This window comes from Neopsephotus bourkii, unplaced genomic scaffold (genome assembly GCF_033783945.1).
Source record: "Neopsephotus bourkii isolate Nb327-2 ecotype Australia unplaced genomic scaffold, CSIRO-AGI_Nbou_v1 NB_1433, whole genome shotgun sequence".
In the NCBI taxonomy this organism is placed as follows: Eukaryota; Metazoa; Chordata; class Aves; order Psittaciformes; family Psittacidae; genus Neopsephotus; species Neopsephotus bourkii.
Genome location: NW_026901910.1, coordinates 5,340,253 through 5,359,969, shown reverse-complemented (window position 1 = coordinate 5,359,969; position 19,717 = coordinate 5,340,253). Strand labels below are relative to the sequence as shown.

The 19,717-nt window shown below is 52.0% G+C and overlaps 1 protein-coding gene across 2 annotated transcripts; it reads left to right on the top strand.

Annotated features, from left to right (window-relative positions):
- The first annotated feature begins 278 nt into the window (after window positions 1-278).
- SNX19 (sorting nexin 19) lies at window positions 279-18,829 on the top strand. Of its 2 annotated transcripts, XM_061368577.1 has the most exons (11): window positions 280-1,854; window positions 2,232-2,373; window positions 2,927-3,027; window positions 3,185-3,304; window positions 3,556-3,686; window positions 4,724-4,820; window positions 5,065-5,251; window positions 7,076-7,205; window positions 16,306-16,490; window positions 17,184-17,271; window positions 17,836-18,829. In XM_061368577.1, exons 1-11 carry the CDS (start codon window positions 343-345, stop codon window positions 17,957-17,959), a joined length of 2,817 nt encoding a protein of 938 aa, XP_061224561.1. In that variant the 5' UTR covers window positions 280-342; the 3' UTR covers window positions 17,960-18,829. The 2 variants fall into 2 exon arrangements, 1 of the variants encoding a protein (XP_061224561.1); XR_009727727.1 differs by lacking the exons at window positions 17,184-17,271; window positions 17,836-18,829 and adding an exon at window positions 12,614-12,667 and having other exon boundaries at window positions 279-1,854; window positions 16,306-16,441.
- The last annotated feature ends 888 nt before the right edge of the window (window positions 18,830-19,717 follow it).

The window sequence follows — 19,717 nt, the reverse complement described above, 5'->3', positions numbered from 1 at the left end:
CCCCAGTGCCTGGTGAGGGGTTGGGTCTGTTGGGCTCCATTGAGCCCCAGTGCCTGGTGAGGGGTCGGCTCTGTTGGGCTCCATTGAGCCCCAATGCCTGGTGAGGGTTTGGGTCTGTTGGGTTCTATTGAGCCCCAGTGTGGTGGGCTCCTGTGAGCCCTGCTGCCCAGTTGATGAGCCCAGTTGTTTGGGCCCTGTACTCGGTAAAGGAGGTGGTTGTGTTGTGCTCTAGTGTGCATGGTCAGTGGGCCCATAAAGGACAGTTGAGGAGCCTGTAAAGTTGAACTTTGACACCTTGAAGGAGCCCTTGGGTGAGTCTCAGTGTGGTCCCCTTGTCCAGCCATGCCAGCCCAGGGGCCATCAGGCCTCCGTCGCCTGCTGCTGACCCTGGGGGCTGCCCTATGCTGGCTGCTGGCCCTGGGGCTGCTGCTGGACCTGCGTGCCCTGGGGCTGCTCTGCGGGCTCCTGGCAGCATTGGGGGGGTGGCTGGGCCCGCAGGCTCTCACCCCGTCGGGCCGGCGCCTGCGCCTGGAGCGCTTTGTGAGCTCCCTGCAGCCCCAGCCCCGGAGCCCATCGGCCGTGGGGAGGCTGGAGGGGGAGATCGCCAGCACCGTGCGCAAGGTGCTGCGGGACTTTGTCACCTCCTGGTACCGCACGGTCAGCCCCGAGCCGGCCTTTGAGGCCGAGGTGGAGAAGGCCATGCTGGGGCTCACTGCCGAGCTGAGGAGGCGCATGGCGCGGGTGGACCGCCAAGCTGTGACCCGGCGCCTCCTCCTCCTCTGTGGCCATCACTTGCAGAGCTACCTGCAGGCTCGTGAGGCTTTGAGGGGTGAGCCCAAGGGTGGCCAGGCTCTGTGGCAGGAGTACAGCCGCCTTGCGGGGCCCCATCCTGCCCTCCAGAGCCCTGCAGCTGAAGTGGGCTATGCCAGAGCTGCTGTAGAGACCTTGCTGCAGGCGCTGGTGCCCAAGCCCCACTTGGAGACCCGGACGGGGCGCTTTGTGGTGGTGGAGCTGGTGGCCTGCAATGTGCTGCTGCCGGCCATCAGGAAGATGGCTGATCCCGACTGGATCAACCTGCTGCTCATCGGGGCCTTCTCTAAGAAGCCACGGAGTGAGCAGGCACCTCCTGCACCCCCAGTGCCTGAGGTTTTGCCTGTGGTGGAGCACACAGACCCCAACCCCGTTGGGATGCCACCTTCCCCAAGGGCTGCAGAGGTGCCCAAGCGAGAGGCAGGGGCTGCGGGTAATGAGGGAGAGGATGCGGTGAGCAGGTTGTGCCACACAGAGGAGCCCTTCCTCCGCCCACGAGTGCTGGGCTCCCTCTTTCCCTATGAGGGTTTGGAGCTGGAGTCTCCTGCTCCTGAGGCAGGCCAGGACGTGGACTTGCTGGTGCCATCCCCTGCAGGGGAATTCCTTGAGGAACCCCTCCAAGTTGCCTCCGCTGTTCTGGAAGGACTGGATGTTGCGGGGGATGGCATCGGGGAACTGGAGGAGAGCATTGCCTCCACCTCTGCTGCTGTGCTGAGCTCCTGCCCAGACATCCAGATCGACCCCGCAGTTGAGAAGGAAGAAGAAGCATCGGTTGTCCCTAAGAAGTCCTCCTCACAGAGGCCCTCCAGCTTGGGGAAAGACCTGGGGGCAGCAGAAGGCCCATCACAAAGCTCTCCAGACCCTGGGCAGACTCTGTCCCTGCTCTCCTCTTCCCCAGTGGCCTCCATCAGCACCTTCAGCTTTGAGCCCCTCAGCAGCCCTGATGGACCAGTGGTCATCCAGAACCTGCGGATAACTGGGACCATCACTGCCAGAGAGCACAGTGGGACTGGTTTCCACCCCTACACCCTATACACTGTTAAGGTAAAAGCTCTCCCAGAACTCACCCCTTATGCAAGATCCCTATCCTGGCAGGGAAGCATGGGATGATTGATGTCTGGGAAAGAGGATGTGCTTTGTGTGTGGTTCTACAACAGATTCTGGCAGTGGGGGATATTGGCCTCAATGATTTGTGGTTGTCTGGGTGTGGGATGGGGTCCTGCTCTTGGCCAAGGGTTGTGTGAGGCCGGTTGGGTCCTTGATGCCCATCAGGAGGGGTTCACGTGCTCTGAAGCTGCTGCTCTTCACAGAGGGCTTAATCTGAAGCATTGCTGAGGACCTCTGCGGGGTCTGGGCCTTACAGGGACCACAGGAGGGTTGTGTAGGGCTCTGCCAGGATCATTCTGTTGCTTTCTCCTCAGTATGAGACAGCCCTGGAGAGCGAGAGCAGCGCAGGCAACCTGCAGCAAGTGGCTTATCACACCGTGAACCGCCGCTACCGAGAGTTCCTCAACCTCCAGACCAGGCTGGAGGAGAAGCCAGAGCTCCGCAAGCTCCTCAAAAGTCAGTGTCTGCATCAGCTCCTCCATCCCTCCCTCCCACCCCAGCCCCTGCTTCTCGGCTCTGAGGGTATCCCATCCTGCCTGTGCAGCTCTGGATGCTGGGCTCTGTGGTACCCATTGGTGTGGGAGCACTGGGAGCTTCTTTGTGTACAAGAAAATAGAGTAATACGAGCTTTTTAACAAAGAAAAGTGTGTTTTCTCATGCTCCTTGTGTATAAAGCTTCACTGAGCTTAGCAGGTTCCTTCCCTAACCCTCTGCTTCTGATAGATCTGAGGGTTCAGTGTGCAATTGCTTTGCAGAGGAATCCTTGGGCTCTGAGTGCTGTAGAGTCCTTGTGCTAACCTGGTGTTCTTGCTGCCTTCAACTTGAAAGGTGAATGATGATCCAGCAGAACACAAGCTCTCTAAGGTCTCATTTGGCTACCCTGGTTTGAGGGGCATGTAGCTCATTGTGGGCTTTACACCCATGCCAGGCAGTGTGTAGTGGTAACCTCAGCCATGAGAGCATTAAGGTTTTAATACACCTCTTGCTGTTGGGTTTGTTCCCTTTGTAGATATCAAAGGCCCAAAGAAGTTGTTCCCTGATCTCCCATTTGGAAACATGGACAGTGATAAAGTGGAAGCCCGGAAAAGCCTGCTGGAATCTTTCTTGAAGGTGAGATATTTGTTGTGTGCCCTTGTGAACTAGAAAGCCAGAGCTTGGGACAGCTCTAGAATGAGTGGAGCACATCAGATCCCTTCCCATCTTGCTCCTGTATAGCGTAGGTGGAATTTGACTCCAAAAAGAACTAAAGCTCCATCTTTCCTTGCAGCAATTGTGTGCAGTGCCTGAGATTGCCAACAGTGAGGAGGTGCAGGAGTTCCTGGCCCTGAACACTGATGCAAGGATTGCCTTTGTGAAGAAGCCTTTTGTTGTCTCCAGGATAGACAAGGTAGACAAGTGGGAACTGGACCACTTAAAACTGCACTGAGATGTCTTTTAGCCTGCAGTTTCTATATGTGGATGCTGCAGGAGTAGCCAAAAAGGCTTGAATGCTCTGTGTAGTTGGGCTTAGCTTGCCTGGAAAGCCATAAAGCTACAAAGAAACTGGGGGTTTTAATAGAAAATAGAGCTTAAGCCTGAAAACTCCTATTTCTTAATAAGAACACAGACAATAACTGATAGCACTTGTGGCTCTTGCAGATTGTTGTCAATGCCATTGTGGACACCTTGAAGACAGCATTCCCCAGGTCAGAGCCCCAGAGCCCCACAGAGGATCTCAGCGAGTCTGAAGTGGATGGAAAACCTCAGGCAGATGGGAAGAAGGGCAATAAGTAAGAGCTCCTTCAGCTTCTCTGTGCTTTGTGCAGAGCAGGGACTTCCTACATACACTGACTCCATTGTGACTTGGTGCTCCACATGTGGGCAGGACATTGCTGTTGTACTCCAGCTGAATTCATGTCCTGGGTAAGGGTGGCTGAGTTCTTCCTTTGACTAAAGGAGTTTCTGGGGCACTGAGGCTTTCAGAAGGTGGGTTTCTGCTTGAGGGACCTCTGAGGTGATGACAAGGAGAATGGCTTTTTAACCTTAAGCCTGTAGAATGTGGTGAGGCACTGCACAAGGTACTGAAGGTTCACTCCTGCCTTGCCCATGTGCTTCACACAGTGCCATGCTGCTTTGCTCAGCACACTGGAGTATGTCTTCAGGAGGAGAGTTGAAGGTTAAGCATCTCTGTTGCTCACTAAGTGTGTATTTGGTGGTGCTGGCAGGGACAAGCTCCCTTGTGCTCATCAGTGATTGTTCCCTTGCACAAGGAGGGAAGGTTGCTCCATAAGCATGGCATTGTTCTGGTAAATAGATGTTTTACTAGAAAAAGCTGCTTTGGGCAAAAAGACGCACCAAAAAAGTACAAGTTTTGAAGCATCTTGGCTGACAAAGGCATTCCTGAATGATAAACAAGCTGTTTTCCAATTATTCCAAATGCCCTTTCATATCCTTCATGTGTGTGTTTATCACTGGGTTGCACAATGCTGCTGAGGATGTTTCATCTCAGAGGCTTTTGTGAGCACCGTCCTGTGGATGCTGCATGCTCACACCTTACTGAAGAGAAATACTACATGAAAACTTACATGTAACACAGGGTGGATGTTCTAAAGCCTTGCCAGGCCCATGTGTAAAGGGTTTTAATGCTTTTGTTTCATGGTTTTATTGCCAGCTCTTAGTTATCCTGGGGGAAAACACTGTTTTGGGTCTAATGGGACGTGTTAGCCTGGATGTGACATGGGACAAAGCGAATTGATCCCAGGTCCTGGTGGGGAACTCATCACTTGCAGCTTGTGGAGACAAACTGTGCTGTGTTTCTCCTCTTCAGGTCCAGGCTGAGGTTCTCATCCAGTAAAATTACTCCAGTGCTGAATGCAAGTGAAGCACAGGACAGGATCGTGTACTCCATCAGGGAGGGCAGCTCTGTAAGTCCAGATCCCCCCCCTTAAGGTCCTTCTATGATCATAATCATTGCCCTGGCTGGGTGCTGCCTTGGGATAACCCACGTGCATGAGGGTTGTGGCTGTTGCAGAAAAGCACTAAGCAGCCATGGCTGTGCTGCTGGCTACAACAAGGTGTAAACCAGGTGGTGGGAGGCTGTTTGAGGAGTGGAGACCAGGTATATCTGTTCAGCTCTGGCTGTGGCACTCATACACTGATGTTTTTCAGGTCCCTGGCACCCTGTCTATGACTGCTATGGAGTCCTTCATCCAGAAGCAGGAGAAGCTGCTGGAGGCACTCCCCAGCAAAGGCCCTGAAGGCGAGGGAGGCAGAAAAGCGAAGGAGAGCTCCATGCACGATGATAAGGATGGGATGGGCACATTGGAACAGGGGCAACAGCCTGACACAGACTCTGGTGAGCTCTATCTGTTAATACTTTACATATCCCCTGTGATGATTGCTCTGGTCTTTGTTATTCCTAGTGGAATAGCAATTGGGGCCTTGGCTCTGTTGTGTCACTGTAGAGCTTCACTGTAGGAGTACTCAGTACAGGCAGTGCAGAGCTAAGTTACTTAAGGACACGCTGTTTAAAGTGCCAATGTTAAATCAAGCTCTTGGAAACTGCAAAATGGCCAAATTAGGGTTTCTTAGTCCCAAGTTAATATGTCCAGGCAGTATAAAAGGGCCTTTTGAGATGCTGTTGTGTGGCTAGATTTGGTACATAATCCCAGTACAAGGCATGAGGCTCCCTTTGTGTTTATACTTCTTTCCCCTGAAGCACAACGGTGTTATGGCCCCTCAGAGCAGTTGTAAGATCATCCTGACCATGAGCAAAACAATGTTCTCTAATCTCTTTCTTGGAATAGCTGAGCTGTATCAGCTGGAACTTCCCAAAAACTTCAAGCTTGGCAAGCTCTTGCGTGCAGACATGTGCTTGTGACAGGATGGGTCTGGTATTCAAAGACCAGCTTGTCTCTGAACACAACCCCTTGGTTGTTGTGGGGCTCCTGGGGAGCAGGAGTGGAATGGGAGGCCAGTGCCACAGTGATGCAGGGAGGCCAAGTTAGCTGAGCTGTGAAGGTCTGAGATGCTTGAGCTGAGCCAGAGTAGGCTGCTCTGGCAGGGAGAAGGGGAATGGATGTCTGCAGAGCAGCTGCCTACAACCAGTGTGAGGAGCTGCTCCCTGGGGCACTTCTGGGAAGAGGCTGGCCAGCAGCGATCTGAGGAGGGGACTTGGATGCTGTGGGAATAAACTGATCCTCCTGGAGGTTCTGGTGGAGCTCAACAGCCTGCTTCAGGTCTTGCACAGCCTCAAAGGGTGAAGCAAGCGAGGAGTAAGGTGGGCATGGCCCAAAGAGGTGCTAAATGTACTCACACCTTTTCCAAGTGGAATGGCCTGCAGTTAGTCCAGTAGGGAGAGGAAGAGGAGGGAAGCAGAGGTGCTGGGGTCTAGACTCCTTCTTCCCTTTAGCAGCAGTAGATAACAGTCTCATTGATGCTTTATAGGCAGAGTGGAGGGTTAGAGCTATGCTACACAGGAGCTGGCAGAGCCAAAGCAGTAGCCTCAGGTTGAGATCCTTGTCTCACGCAGGTTTATGGTACATAGGCTCGTTGAGGTTAACACCTGTGATGTTTTGGGGCCAAGCAGCATCAAAGTCATTCTCCAGGGTGTCAAATGTGCTTACACGGTGCGCTCTGACACCCTCCTGAATGGAGGGTTCACAAAGAGCTTTTGCTATCCCAGGTCTCTCACCGGGGCTATGTGTGGGTTTGGTTTTACCCGGTGCATCTGGTTTATCCGGATGGGGTTCATCCGTCTTCCTGCTGCGACTTGGATCAGCCACACGATGGCAGCGTGAGGACACCAACAGCAGCCTTGAGCCTGGAAAAGAGCATGTTCAAACAGGGAAAAGGGTGGGGGGGAAAGAGGGCCCTCCCAGCAAACAGCCTTTCTCCTGGCCTTGCTTCTCACCTGCTTTGGGCCTGTTGCCATCCCTGTGTGTGGACTGGGGCTTGACAATCCCTTGTCTTAACTGAGAAGGAATTTGGAGCAGCCAAATGCTGCTCTGGTGCACCCCTTGGTAGGGAGGTTGGGGCAGTTTGAATGACATAGAAACGAAAGAGTGACCGGGGCAGGTCACCTGTGTGGCACAGGGTGCAAGGCTGGGGGGAAGAATGAGTTTTGGATGAGGTTTTGCCCCAGGTTTGCTTCATCTGCCCTTCCTCTTCCTCCTGGCAGACTCAGAGACAGCTTTGGCTGACCTGGCCCTGGATGTGCTTCGCCTGCTGCTGATGGATCACTGGAGCTGGCTGTGCACAGAGAACATCCAGAAGGTCTTTCACCTGCTCTTTGGGACCCTCATTCAAAGGTAAGGCCTCAACAACCAACCTCACAGCTCTGGGAGGTAGCATTTGGGGCTGCAGTCTTCAATGGCAGTCGTGTGCACATAAATGCTTTTTGCCACTTCAAACAAGGTTCTGTTAAGGAGATGCCAATGTATGCAGAGTAAATGTCTTGGAGCTATGCACCAGGAGCTCTTTCCCCTATGAGCAGCAATGTAACTCTAGCAGGTAGCCTCCTGTCCTGACCAGTGGAAAGGAAGGATCCAGCCCTGGGAATGGGAAGCTCCAGGGAGAAGCTGGCCTCTTGGTCTTACAGTGCTCAGGGGCTGAGCTTGTTCCTTGGACAAAAAGAGCATAAACAGGCACAGGGAACAGTAACATGTCAAGTAACACCTCAGAGCATGGCCTCCCAGGGCCTTTGTCACTGATACAGCCTGCTCTGATCCATGGTGGGCCAGTTGTGCTGTGCCTTGGGCAATGACCCACAGATGTAGTAAGGAAAGACTTCCTTTCCAACTGGGCTGGACTTGCCAAGCTGTTCTGGGGCCAGTGCCTCTGTGTGGTAAGGCACAAGGCCAAGACACACAAACAGAGCATTTCTGTGTTCTTGTGTAGGTTGGGGACTATCACTAGCTGAGGGAATGGTCCTTTAGAGCACAAGGACAGCCTTCCTGGCAGGATTGGGGCTGGGGGAGTCTCAGAACAGTGCTTTCCCACCCCTGTGCCCCCTTTATTCCTTCACAGGCATTCCAAGCAGGGTCAGAATGTGCAGGGCAGCACATTAGAACTGAGCTGGTAACTTAAGCTCTTCTCAGCAGAGGTTGCCAAAGTGCTTTGAGGCTGCTTGGCCATCACTCCTGAGTCTGTTTCTTGGGTGGGTATTGCTCCCATTGCTCCCAAATGGGCTCTGGTCTCTTGAGGAATGAGCTGGAATCCAATCCCTGTGTGTAAGCATGGAGAGCTTGAATAGGCACATCATCACCTCCTAATATGCTCGGTCCCTGTCACACAGGGAGTCTGCAGCACTGACACGTGGCATTGGTATTTTCCACTAGAGAACTGTCACACACAGCACATGGAAAGTGGAGGAACAGGGAATGTGTTTGTAGCTGCCCCACTTCAATGGCTCTGGGTGAAGCCACGTGTGCTATAGGCAAACCCTTGGCTGGAGGCAATGTTAGTGACTTCTTAGTGCTGTGAGCAGGGTACAGATGTGACCTTTAGAGCTAACCCCATGTCCCTGGGACTGGATGTGTCACCCTGAAATCTGGCCTCCGTGCTGCTTTGCTATTGCACCCTGGCCCTGAGCTGTGCAGAGGGTGGCTGAGACACCCTCAGTTTGGGTGTTAGGAAGGAGTTTGCTGCTGGATATACTATGGACCAGCTTGTATGAGTACTGTGCTGCTCCTGTAACATTGCTACCCCTCTACACCAAGTGTGCCTTGAGCCAGAGCAGGAGAACCAACACAAAAGCATCAAGAGAAAGGTCCAGCTGCTCTGGAGAGTGAATCCTCCTCCCCTTTTGGGACTTGCAATGCCCACTGCTGTGACATCAAGTGAGTGCAGTTACCACAGTGATGATGGGACCTCCCTACCCTGTTCTATCCACTGTTCCCTGCATGGAGCATCCTACCACATCCTCTTTTCCCCCCTCTTCTCTGTAGCCAAAGTCACTGGAGCTGGAAGCCATCAGTCTCCTCTGGCTGTTGCAGAGGCAGATGGTTGTATGACTGAAACTGGGATTGTTCAGTAAAAGGGAGGGCCCTGTGTGTGAGCCTGCATCCATGTGGAGCTCACCCCATTATGTAACTGGGAATGATCCTTTTCTGGAGCCAGGAGGAGCTCCAGCTCTCTTCCCCTCCCACAGACTGGAAATACAAGGCTCTTTGAGCAGGAGGCTGCAACAGGAACCTGTTGGCCCAGGGGAGGAGCTGGGGCTATTCTGGGCTCTGGGGGTGTTTGGTGGAGCAGCTATAAAGCATTTGGAGTATCTGTGAGCTGTTTAGAGCCTTGTGAGTCAAAGAGGACTGAAATACATGCATGTGACCCATGGCTCTGACCCTGTGCCCTGCCCTTGCTCTGTCCCCAGCAGCACAATGCTCACCAGGTCAGTGTCGTGCCAAGCTGGTGATGGCCACCACTGGGCCCTTCAGCTGCTGCTGGGCTTTTCCCAGCAGAGTCTGTGTTGGGAGCACATGGATCTGCATTGAGAGTGACTGCAGATGACTGTCAGCTTCTGTGAAGTGGTTTCTTTCAGGCTCTTCTAGTTCTGGTTCCCTTTGTGAGTCTGGCTGGCTTTGGCTTGTTTTCCTTGCAGGGCTTCCTCTCTTGACCTGTTGTTCCTAAGGTTTGGAATATAGACAGGAAAACTGGGCTGAGTGGGTCCTCTGAAGGCTGTAGCAGCAAGGGGTTGTCTTTGGTTTCAGGTGCTGGATCTGGCTGGGATGAAGAGCTGGGTAAGGACACAAAGAGATGATCATCTGCAGCCTGTTAGTAGGTCTGGAGCATCTGAGTTGTTGCAGTGTGTTTGGGGGGGGGATTCTGTTGGGGTTTGGATCAGCAGGTTAAGTCCTGGTCTAAAGAGCAAACACCTTGACACAGACAAGGGAACTGTGTAGGCAATGGATAACTAAAGCATATGGAAGCAGCCAGTGCCATGCTTTGGGGTAAGTACAGGCAGGATGCAGTTGATGTGAATGCTGCTGGAGCCTGCAGGGCTCTGGGTTATCCAGATTTGGCTCTTTCCTGCACATTCAGTGCACCTTCAATGGGAAGTGCAAGGCTGGGGGAGCCCCCTCACTCTGGGGGCTCACTTGGCTTCTAGCCCCACCAGAAGAGAAGCTCTTGGACTGATACCCATGGCCTGTGATGGACAAAGGTCTTGGGTCGTCAATTTAAGAGGGTAGCAAAGGGTCCTTACAGCTAAGACAGGGGTTCCTTTGGTAGTTCAGCTCCAAAGGATGCTGCAGCTTGTTCTCATGGCACACATCCCATCCCTCCATGAGGGATGCAGCACAGATGGGTTCTGATGGGCTGGTGCTGGGGCTTAGCCCTGGGCACAACCCCAGGCTGCCTTTGCCTTCAACCTCTTGCTGTCACTTTGGCTTCAGGGCCAAGGGTAATGGCACTTGTGCAACTGCTGGTGTGAGTGCATGAGCTCAGACCTTTTGGGAAGCTGCTTTCCAGGTGGTGGGGTTGTTCTTTCCCTTCTTCCTTGATCTCTGTGCCAACAGCACTGGCCAGAACCAAGATCCTTGGCAGCCTCCTTGGTGCTCTTGACATGAAAGTGCCACCAGCATGGAGTGTTGCCTGAGCCTCTTCAATGTCCTTGAGTAAACCTGCTCCTCGAGCAGCCAAGCACCTGCAGCTCCAGGCGTGCTGGGAATGGGCAATGGATTCAGGCCAGCACTGGTCATCTGGAGCCCTGCAGGGGCAATCCAGCAGCCAAATGCTGATCCACACCTCACCTCAGTGTGACTGCTCCCACTTCTGCTTCAGAGCTTACACATAGCTTACTACTCCATGGAGCAGGGGGTTGTAATTGGATGATCTTAAGGCCCTTTCCAACCCAAACCATTCTATGTATGATACTCAGAGCTTGGGCAGCACCTGGCAGAGCCAACCTGCAGGTGGAGTGAGGAAATCCATCCACTTCTGGCTTGCTACCTGGAGGAGGTGGTTAGGGCCCATGGAGTAAGGCCCTTTACAACCATGTGTTGAGGGGCTGGCACCAAGGTCTCCCTCCTGCAGCAGTGCAAGTGGGAACCCCAGCCCAAAAGCCAGCAATAGGGCTGGTATGAAGGGGAGCCAGCCTTCTGGCATCTTCCTCTTCACCTCTGGCTTTAGCTGGTTGTATTGTAGCTGCAAGGAGCAGGAGGAATGGCAAAAGCAAGCTGTGGGGACTGTGTGTGGATGTCAAGTAAATAAAACCCAGCTTGGAAATGGGCCTCAATTCACTTGTCTCCAAGCACCTGGAAATTTTGGATCTGGCTTGGAATCTCTATCCCAAACAGTGTGTTTTTCCTCTTCCACTAGAATGAAGAATCCAACTCTGCTTTGATAACAGTTGCAACACTTTTAAGTGCATCTCTCTTTTGATTCCATTTCAGCTGTTAGATCCATGCCAGCTTTCTCCCTAGGTTTAAAGTAACCCACCAAACCCCAAAACTTCCTGTTTCAAAAGAGAACAAAGAAAAGGATTGAGAGGAGCTCGTGTCTCCTTTTGGGTTGAGTTTTGTGAGCTTTGTGGAGGGTTAATGGTGGGTTTATGCAGGCTGCTGGGTTCTCCAGGCTGCCCCAGCCCAGCTCTCTCAGCCTGGCTCCAGAGCAGAGCTGCTCCAGCCCTTGCAGCATCCCCATGGCCTCTTCTTGCGTCGTTGGACCAGGACTGCAGGGGGGGATCTCACAGGGCACAGCAGAGGGGGAGAATCCCTTTATTCCACCTTCATTTCTCACTTCCTTCAAGCAGAGCTGTGCTTGGGAGGCTGGTGGGATGCTGTGTGTGAAGGCCAAGCACTGGGTCATAGGGCTGCTGCCTCACTGGTCAAACACTCCATTAGTGTGCTCAGGCAGGGGTACAGGACGTGTTGTTCACAGCATATACAACTAGAGATGTTTTATAGAGCACCATTTCCAGTAAGGAGAGGAGGAGAGTTTACTCTTTGCCTCCTTTTTGGCCAGGAGTTGAAAGGGACTCTGGGGGGGTGCTTTGTATTGCTTTGATTTATGGAGAGCTTTTTGTCTTTGCTGTTTCCTTCCTCAGTGAAGGGTTTACTATGGCCTGGACAAGTGTGGCTTTGCTTTTGAAGGTGGTGGAGCCGAGTGAAGGCAGATGTGGGCTCATGCAGGTGCTAAAAGCTGTTTCCATTCTTCTCCCTGTGCTTTCTGCAGCTCTTGCTTTGGTTTCCCAAGCTTTAGCTCCAATCTTTTACAGTCTAAGCACTGCAGTGTTGATGAGCCCTTGAGTGAAGGATGTTCTTGTGGTTTGAGGCACAATCTGGGGAGGAATTTGGGGGACAAGCACTGTAAAGGGAAGGATGGTGATTTAAGTACCAGCCCTTCTCCGTTTCCTAAGAGGCAGAGGCTTGAATGGCTTTTTGCATTTCCAGATGCTGCCTTTTCCTTAAATCCTTTTAGGTCTCAGGGGCCTTTGAGCTCCTGCTTAGCCCTGAGGGAAATTGAGGCCTTCAGGGGTGGCAAGGAGTAGATATTGAGCTGGAATCGCTACTGTTTTGCACAGCTTGTGTATGTTTATTTACACACCTAAAGCAGATGAGGAGAGGTTTTCTTGTCTCTGTCTTATTGTGGTCTCCAGTTAGTCTGAATCATTGTAATTCCCAGTTATGGGGGATTCACAACTGCTGGTCCATTGTTCTTTTCCAGCCTTAAGCAAATCCAGCCTTTGCTTGCTGAGTTGAGCTTGCTCTATCTGCAGGTGAACCCTCTGGGGATTCCACTTGAGAAAGTGCACCCAGCTCACAGGAGGCAGGTAAAAGCACATCCATGCATTGTATTTTGCCTCTTCCTTGCTCTTAAGTCTGCCTTTACCACTGTCTGCTCCATCTTAGCAGCCTTTGTTGCTGCTGGATGCCAGAAGTCATCCAAGATGCATCTCACCCAGGCCTTTTCTTCCCTCATTGCTGGGGCATTTCTGCCTTTTCTATCTTAATGAGCCACTTCATCTGACTTTGGAGTTCAAGCCTAAGCCATGGCATTAAATCAGCTCTTTTTTAGGAGTCATTTCATTCCTCCAGCAGCAGCTATTCCAAAGAGGACCCTTACAGCATGGGCAAGTTATGCACCTCCAGGACTTTGTAGCCTTTGCAGTCTGTCTCTTTGCATTGGGCATTATCAAAGCATTTGCATGTCTGAGCCCAGGAGGTCACTTGGTCTATTTGTGGTCTCAAGTGAAGTGTAAGGAGATGGTTTGGTGATGGGTTTATTTTGCTTGCTTTCTTATTAAGGCTGCTTCTTCATGAAATAGCAGAATGGAAATAGTAACTCCTCAGCCATCCAAATGACTCTATTTGTGTTTCTTGATGGATTTATTTCTACCTGGAAGCACGGGGGGGGTGCTTTTATGTGGCACATGGATCTCAAATGCTTAGTCCTTTAATAGTACTAAAAATCATCTGTAATCTGCTGGCAAAGGTCAGCTGTGGACCAGCACATAGCTGGAGTTCCTGGGTGAGAAGTGTGAGCTGTGACTCCTGGTCCTGGGTCTCCCAGATGGAAAGTCATAGGACAGAGAGGAAGACTCTTGGTGGCAGGTTACTGTTTCCTTTTGAAGGATCTGAGAGCATCAGCTGCTCTCCTATGGATGCTGAGCCAGATGGATCAGTCCTGACAGTTCTGCTTTTCCCAGTGCATTTGGAATGGGTCCATGCCCTGGTAGACAGGAAAGAGGGAACTTAGAGCTCAGTTACTCCTTCCATTTGCACCCACTTTTGATTTCCTTACCTTTTTGCTTGTCCCCTTCCCTGTCTGGTTTCTTCTTTGTATGTTTTTGATGGTGGTTTCCGCTCTTCCTAGCAGCAAGCATCCTGCTGCCTGAGCACCATGTGATGGACCACATCAGCCCCTTCTCAGGAGCATCCATGCAGCACGCAATGATGCACCATGGGATAAAACCAACAGAGCCCTTCTCATCTCCTGCTATGTGCTTCCCAAAGCAGAAGGCAGAGAGCTGCCAGAGTAAAGAATCCATCAGGGGTGTTTTGGTGGCTTTTGTGGAGATGAAATGATAGGTGGTTTATGCAGGGCCTTCCAGCAGTTGTCAGCTCAGCCCACTGAAGCTAACAACTTCAGATGTGTCTGAGGACGTGCTGTCTTCTCCAAGTTCAATTTCAGCCCACTATTTGCTTGATTTCTTGCTGGTTTAGGAGCATTGCTAACACAAAGCAGGATGATTCCCTTTCTGCCCTCTTGTAGAGCATGGTAAGTGACTTGCTGACATGAACTGTGAGTCAGTGTTCAGTCTGATGTCCCTTGAGGCCTGGTTGCGCCGCTTGCAGCGCTGTCCCCAAGTGTCTGAACGCGTGTTGCTTGTCAGATGGTTTCTCCATTAGGAAGAGCAGGTTGTATGAGAAACCACGTTAATGAAAAAGCCTGATAATGAAAGCTCGTGCCCCTGGAGGAGTCTCACTTTAACATTTGAGTTTGGTTGAGGATTTAACGTGATCCAGGGTGTTAAACTCCAGTGCCGGCTGGAGATAAAAACCCTCCCTGCAACTAGATTTTAAACAGGCAACACTGAATGGGACATTTTGTCCTCTAAAATGGGTTGAAAGTATGCTTTGGGTCTCTGACACTGCTGGCTACATCAACACTCCTCATGAGGCTGAGCATTAATGTATCTCCCCATTTCCAGTGCTGTTACTGGGATGACTGGGAGCACTGCCCTTGCACCAGTAATGCTTTGAGACATAACAGCTCTAACTGCTGCATCAAGGCTCATTGTCAGGTTCTTTGGTGCTCTTTGATTCTGCAACCCCATTGCCTCGGTCTGCATCCTTCAAGACTTGCAGTTAGGCACCTTATGCTGAAGAAGGGAGCATCTTCTTGCAGCCTCGGTCCCAACGATCGCTACCTGCTCTTCCTTTGCCCCTTTAGGTGTTGCTATTCCAGCTCCTCCACTCGTGGTGTCCCAGTTGTGTGGGGAAGGAAGCCCTTGGCCTGGCTGCCTCGCCTCAGAAGAATGCAGACAGTCTGGCAGAGGGCAGGTTAAATAAAGTTTGCCTTGGCAGGGCCCGTGCTCTTGGATGTACTATGAGCTGCCGGGGCGGAGTGGTGAGGGAATTGCAAGCATGAACACAGGCTGCCAAGAGGAACGGGGCTCCTGGCCCTGCTTCCCGACTGCTCTCCCATGGGACTCTTGAAGTACTGGCCACATCACAAGCCTTATCCATATGCCTATCCCAACCCCTTGCTGATGTTCCCTCTTTGCTCTGGAGCCTCCTGCTCATGAGGATGTTGCCAGCGGTGCTGCACCACTGAGTCCTGGTCTTGGTAAATGGATGGGGACCCTCGTGGTGGGCTCTGTGGCATCAGGGATTCATCTCCTTATTCAAGGGGGAAGGATTTTAGGTAGTGGCAAGTGGTGACTGATGGCTGTGGCTTTTGCTGTGACATGGGGAAGTGATTTCATGTCTGGGCAAGGGGGTCTGCACTGCTGATTTAGTCACAGACTGGTTTGGGTTGGAAGAGACCTTAAAGCCCATTTAATCCCACCCCCCTGCCACACGCAGGGACACCTTCCACTGGAGCAGGTTGCTCCAAGCCCCTGGCCTTGAACACTGCCAGGGATGGGGCAGCCACAGCTTCTCCATTCAAGTCATCCCAGTGTCCCGTCACCTTCACAGGGAAGAGCTTCTTAGATCTAACCTGAACTTGCCCTGTTTAAGCTTAAAACAAGGGTTTAGAATCAATCCCTTGCCAGCACTTGGGGTTGGTGGTGCGGACACATCTCTGTGCAAGCTGCAGATGCCTCCAAGCCCTTATCCTACAACCTCAGGATGTGCAGGTTGTTCCTGTTTAAAGGGCCCAGTCTTGATGCAGCACTGAGCTTCCCTATTAATAGGTGTGCAACACGAGGACTGGGATGGGAATAGGGATGAATCCATTGCCTGCCACTGGTGGATGGAGCAAGGCTGGATGTGAGAAGCAGGATAAGAGCAGGAGGGGACTGGTGACAGAATGAGTGCTTGTCAGAACATGTTCCCATCCTTCCAGGCAGTTATAGGGCTTGTTTCAGAGTTAAAACACTACTGCCTGCAGCTCTCTGAATGGATATAACTTAGGAGGTTAAGGCCACTCATATCCTCTAGCCATGCTCCCTTTAGGGACCACTTATTTGGTTGCCTGTGGACAGAAGGGTGATGGTGCTCCCCGTGGCCTTTGCTTTTCCCCTGTGACTTTACAGATGTGTTTGTCTGTAAAATAAGGGCCATGTGCCTACTTCTGATGCATGGGGAGACTTGGTACTTGTGACACTGGTGTATAGGCTTGCAAGCTGCATGTGAACTTCCCCAGTGAGCTGCTCTACCCCTCTTGATGGGCAGAAAGCTCCCACATTGGTACCAAGCCCGGCTTTTCCTCACCTTTCCTTCTCTTTCCCTCTGCCCACAGGTGGCTGGAGGTGCAGGTAGTGAACCTGACCTGCACCCAGCGCTGGGTCCAGTACCTCCAGTTGCTACAGGAATCCATCTGGCCTGGAGGGCTCTTACCAGCAGTGCCCAAACCAGCCAGGACAGAGGAACAGAAGAAAGCAGCAGCAGAGCAGGCCCTGCAGAGCCTCATGGGCATCTTGCCTAGTAAGTGTGTCCCAGGGATGTCATCTGCCCTTGAGAAAGGAGCTGTGCACCAGGCTGGGGAACCCTCCAGTGCATTGGAAAGGTGGTTAAACACTGGGAAATGCTCACGGCCTTAGAGTTACAACGGTTTCCTGCAGGTAAAAGCCACTTTTCCAGTTGCATTTAGGGAGCAGTACAGCATAGAGAGACCCAACGTGTGTCCTGGTGGTTCCCAGCTGAGGGTGGGCTCAGCAAACCCAGTGCTGCATTGTGCTCCCATCTGCTGCCAAAGGGTTCCATTGCTGAGAGGAATCATAAGGAAAAGCCTTTGGCTTCACTCTAAAGAGTGGCTTTTCCCATTGGGTTGCAATCGTGCTGCAGTCAAGCTTGACACAGGGACCTTTGGCATTAAAGCAGCTGCTGCGTAATCCATGTGAGTGTGCTCTGAACTTTGAGCTCTTCTCTGCAGCATAAGAGGCCTTTACTATCCTTTGGGGATGAAAAAGCACTACCAGTAGATGCCCTTCCAGCCTGGAATGCTTCCCTGGCATTCAGTGCTGTCCCTGGCTGGTTTTTGTCATGGTGATGCTGGATGAGAGATGCCTCAGGCTTGAAGCACCATCATAAGCTTTGATTTAGTATGCACCAGCTTCAGACTGACCCAGTTTTACTATGGAAATGTGCCATTCCTAAAACTTTCTCTGTCATTGACAGATGTGGTCCAGGAAATCCTTGGAACCAGTAAATGTCGGATGAGCTGGAATGTGGTCCTGGAGTCCCTGAGCCAGCCTGTCATCAATAGGTATGTGGATTATGGTCTCTTTACCCTGATGGTCTTTGTGATATGGGCTGTAAGCTCCACTGAGGGCTTCACTGTGACATGAATGCTGCTTGGTGCAGAACACATCTGGCTCATGAGGATGGATTTGGACTGTCAGAGGGCATCTGGCTGGCTTAGCGTGAAGATGCATGTTTAGGACCTTGGACTGGCTGGAGAACATGGAGCCAGTGTTGTTCATGAGCTTGTGGATATCAAGGGACCGTCAGACAACTCCTGGTTTAGTTGGGTTTCAGCTGAGCTTAGGGAGCTGCATTTGTGTTTGCTGTATACCCAACACTGTGGAAAGCAGTGTGATGAAATCTGTGCCACCTCACTCCAGGAGGTGCCTTTGTGTTTAAACAGCCACTGCTTTGTGGGGTGGACAAAACCTGACCCATCCCTTCAAACCCTGCTTCTAGGGTACCACATGTTTGGCACTCAGGGTACTTCTTCCTTGCTTGAGCTTTGGCTTCTGTGTGTGTGGAGCTGCTCTCCGAGCTCTGCTCTGCCCTCACCAGCCTCAGCTTTGTCTTCTCTCCCTTTCAGGCACCTGGTTTTCTGCCTCTTGGACATCCTGCTGGAGTTCTTGGTTCTGAAGGGCTCCAGCGAGGAGCTTGGGACCTCATCTGTGTCACCATCAGCCCCCAGTGGCCTGGACAAAGCCCATTGAGCAGAGCTGCTGTAGTGAAGGACAGAAGCAGCCACTGGCACGGGATGGTTTCATTTTCAGTGTTCACTGAACGTGTCTGGGAGCTGCTTGGAAAGAAACGGCCCAGGCAGTGCTAAATGAGGCTGCTTCCAGGCTTCTTGTGGCTGGGTAAGGGATTCAACCCAGTGCCAGGGCCTGTGTAGCATCTGTCCCATTGTTGGAGAGCCTGCAGTGAAGATGCCTGACCTGTGCTGAGCTGGACACTGAGGGGGATGCTCAGGCTGCCCTCAAAGCCTGTTGTCTCACTCCGTGTTTCTAACACCTAAAGGCAGATGGCAGGTAGGGTTTGTTTCCAGCATGCCATCAAGACTTGATGGGATGGGATGTGGATGATGGATGTTTCTCCAGGAGGACCAAATGCTCTCTAAGCAGCCTGCCCTGTGCCTCTGCCACATCATCTACCAGAAGGAAGTGTGTGGAGCTTGGGAATGTGGTGACAGCCCTGAGGTGAATGCTAGGGACCTATCCCCACTGCCCAGAGAACTGGGAGGTGGGAAGCAGTGCAGACATCCAAGCTGCTCTTCTGCTTTAGGGACCAAGATAAGCTCCTTCCCACTGCCACTGCTCCCTCATGGTTGTGTTCTGCTGTCTCCTCCTGCCTCAATAGTAGGGTACAAGTAGGCTTGTGGTCCTGATAGAGCTGTCCCCAGGCTCAAGAGGCGTGTTAACATAGCTGCACTGCAGGATCACCTTGTGTTTTGCCTGCTGGGTCATGTTTTAAGTCCCAGAAGCTGTTACTTGGAATGCACAGGAGAAAAGGAGCTGCCCCATGTGTGAGACTTTGCAAGTAAAGCAGCTCCTGCACACAAGGGCTTGTCACAGCAAGCTCTGGAAGAGAGCAGGAGGAATAGCAGAGGTATGGCATAGAGCACAGTGATGGCTTGAGAGCACCACCTCAGCTCTCTTGGTCATTGCTGTGTTACCATGCCTTGCTACAGCTGCAGTGTGCAGAGGAAGGCGCTCAGGTCATGATGTCCAGTGCCACCCAGCACAGAATGAATGGCATGTCAGCTTGCTAGCTGCTTTCCCAGCTCATCCAAGGCCTGAGTGGCTCTGCAAGCTTATGCTGCCTGCCTGGCAGGTTTGGGACAGGGCACATGGACATAATATGCACCAACAGAGCAGTTTGGGGACTTGCTCCTGGAAGAAGGATGAACCGAGCAGTGATGTAGCTTCCTGATGGATAGGACACTGCTCTTGGTGTTCTCTACACATCAGAAGAGAGTTCAAGAGGGAAGCATGCAGGATCCCAGCTAGTTCCTGTGTTCTAATGCCAAACAGTGCATTCCATCAGCACAGTTCCTCAGACCTGGATACTCAGTGGGAACAACATGGAACTCCAGTGTGCTTACTACTGGCATCACTACAATACTTACTACGTTCTCCTTCCCAGAGACAGCTGCTGAATAATGGACACACATAGTGTGTGCTGCTTCATGCTTCTGGTGTGTGAAAGTACAAGGAAAGATGAGCTTGCTGCCAGCATGTATGTTTTTAGGGAGCTCTATGGCCATCCCAAGACTAGGCAGGATCCAAGGTAATGAAGCAAAGCAGTTTGGCATCATTCACCAGTGACACTTGTGAGATGATGACTTGCTACCTGCTTGGAAAAGGAGGGAGTATGGGTTAAGTAACTTAAGAGTAGGTTAGGCAAAGCATTGGAGATGGTCCCAAATGGCCAAGCAGCAGGATGGGAAGCAGGACTCCCATGTATCTTTA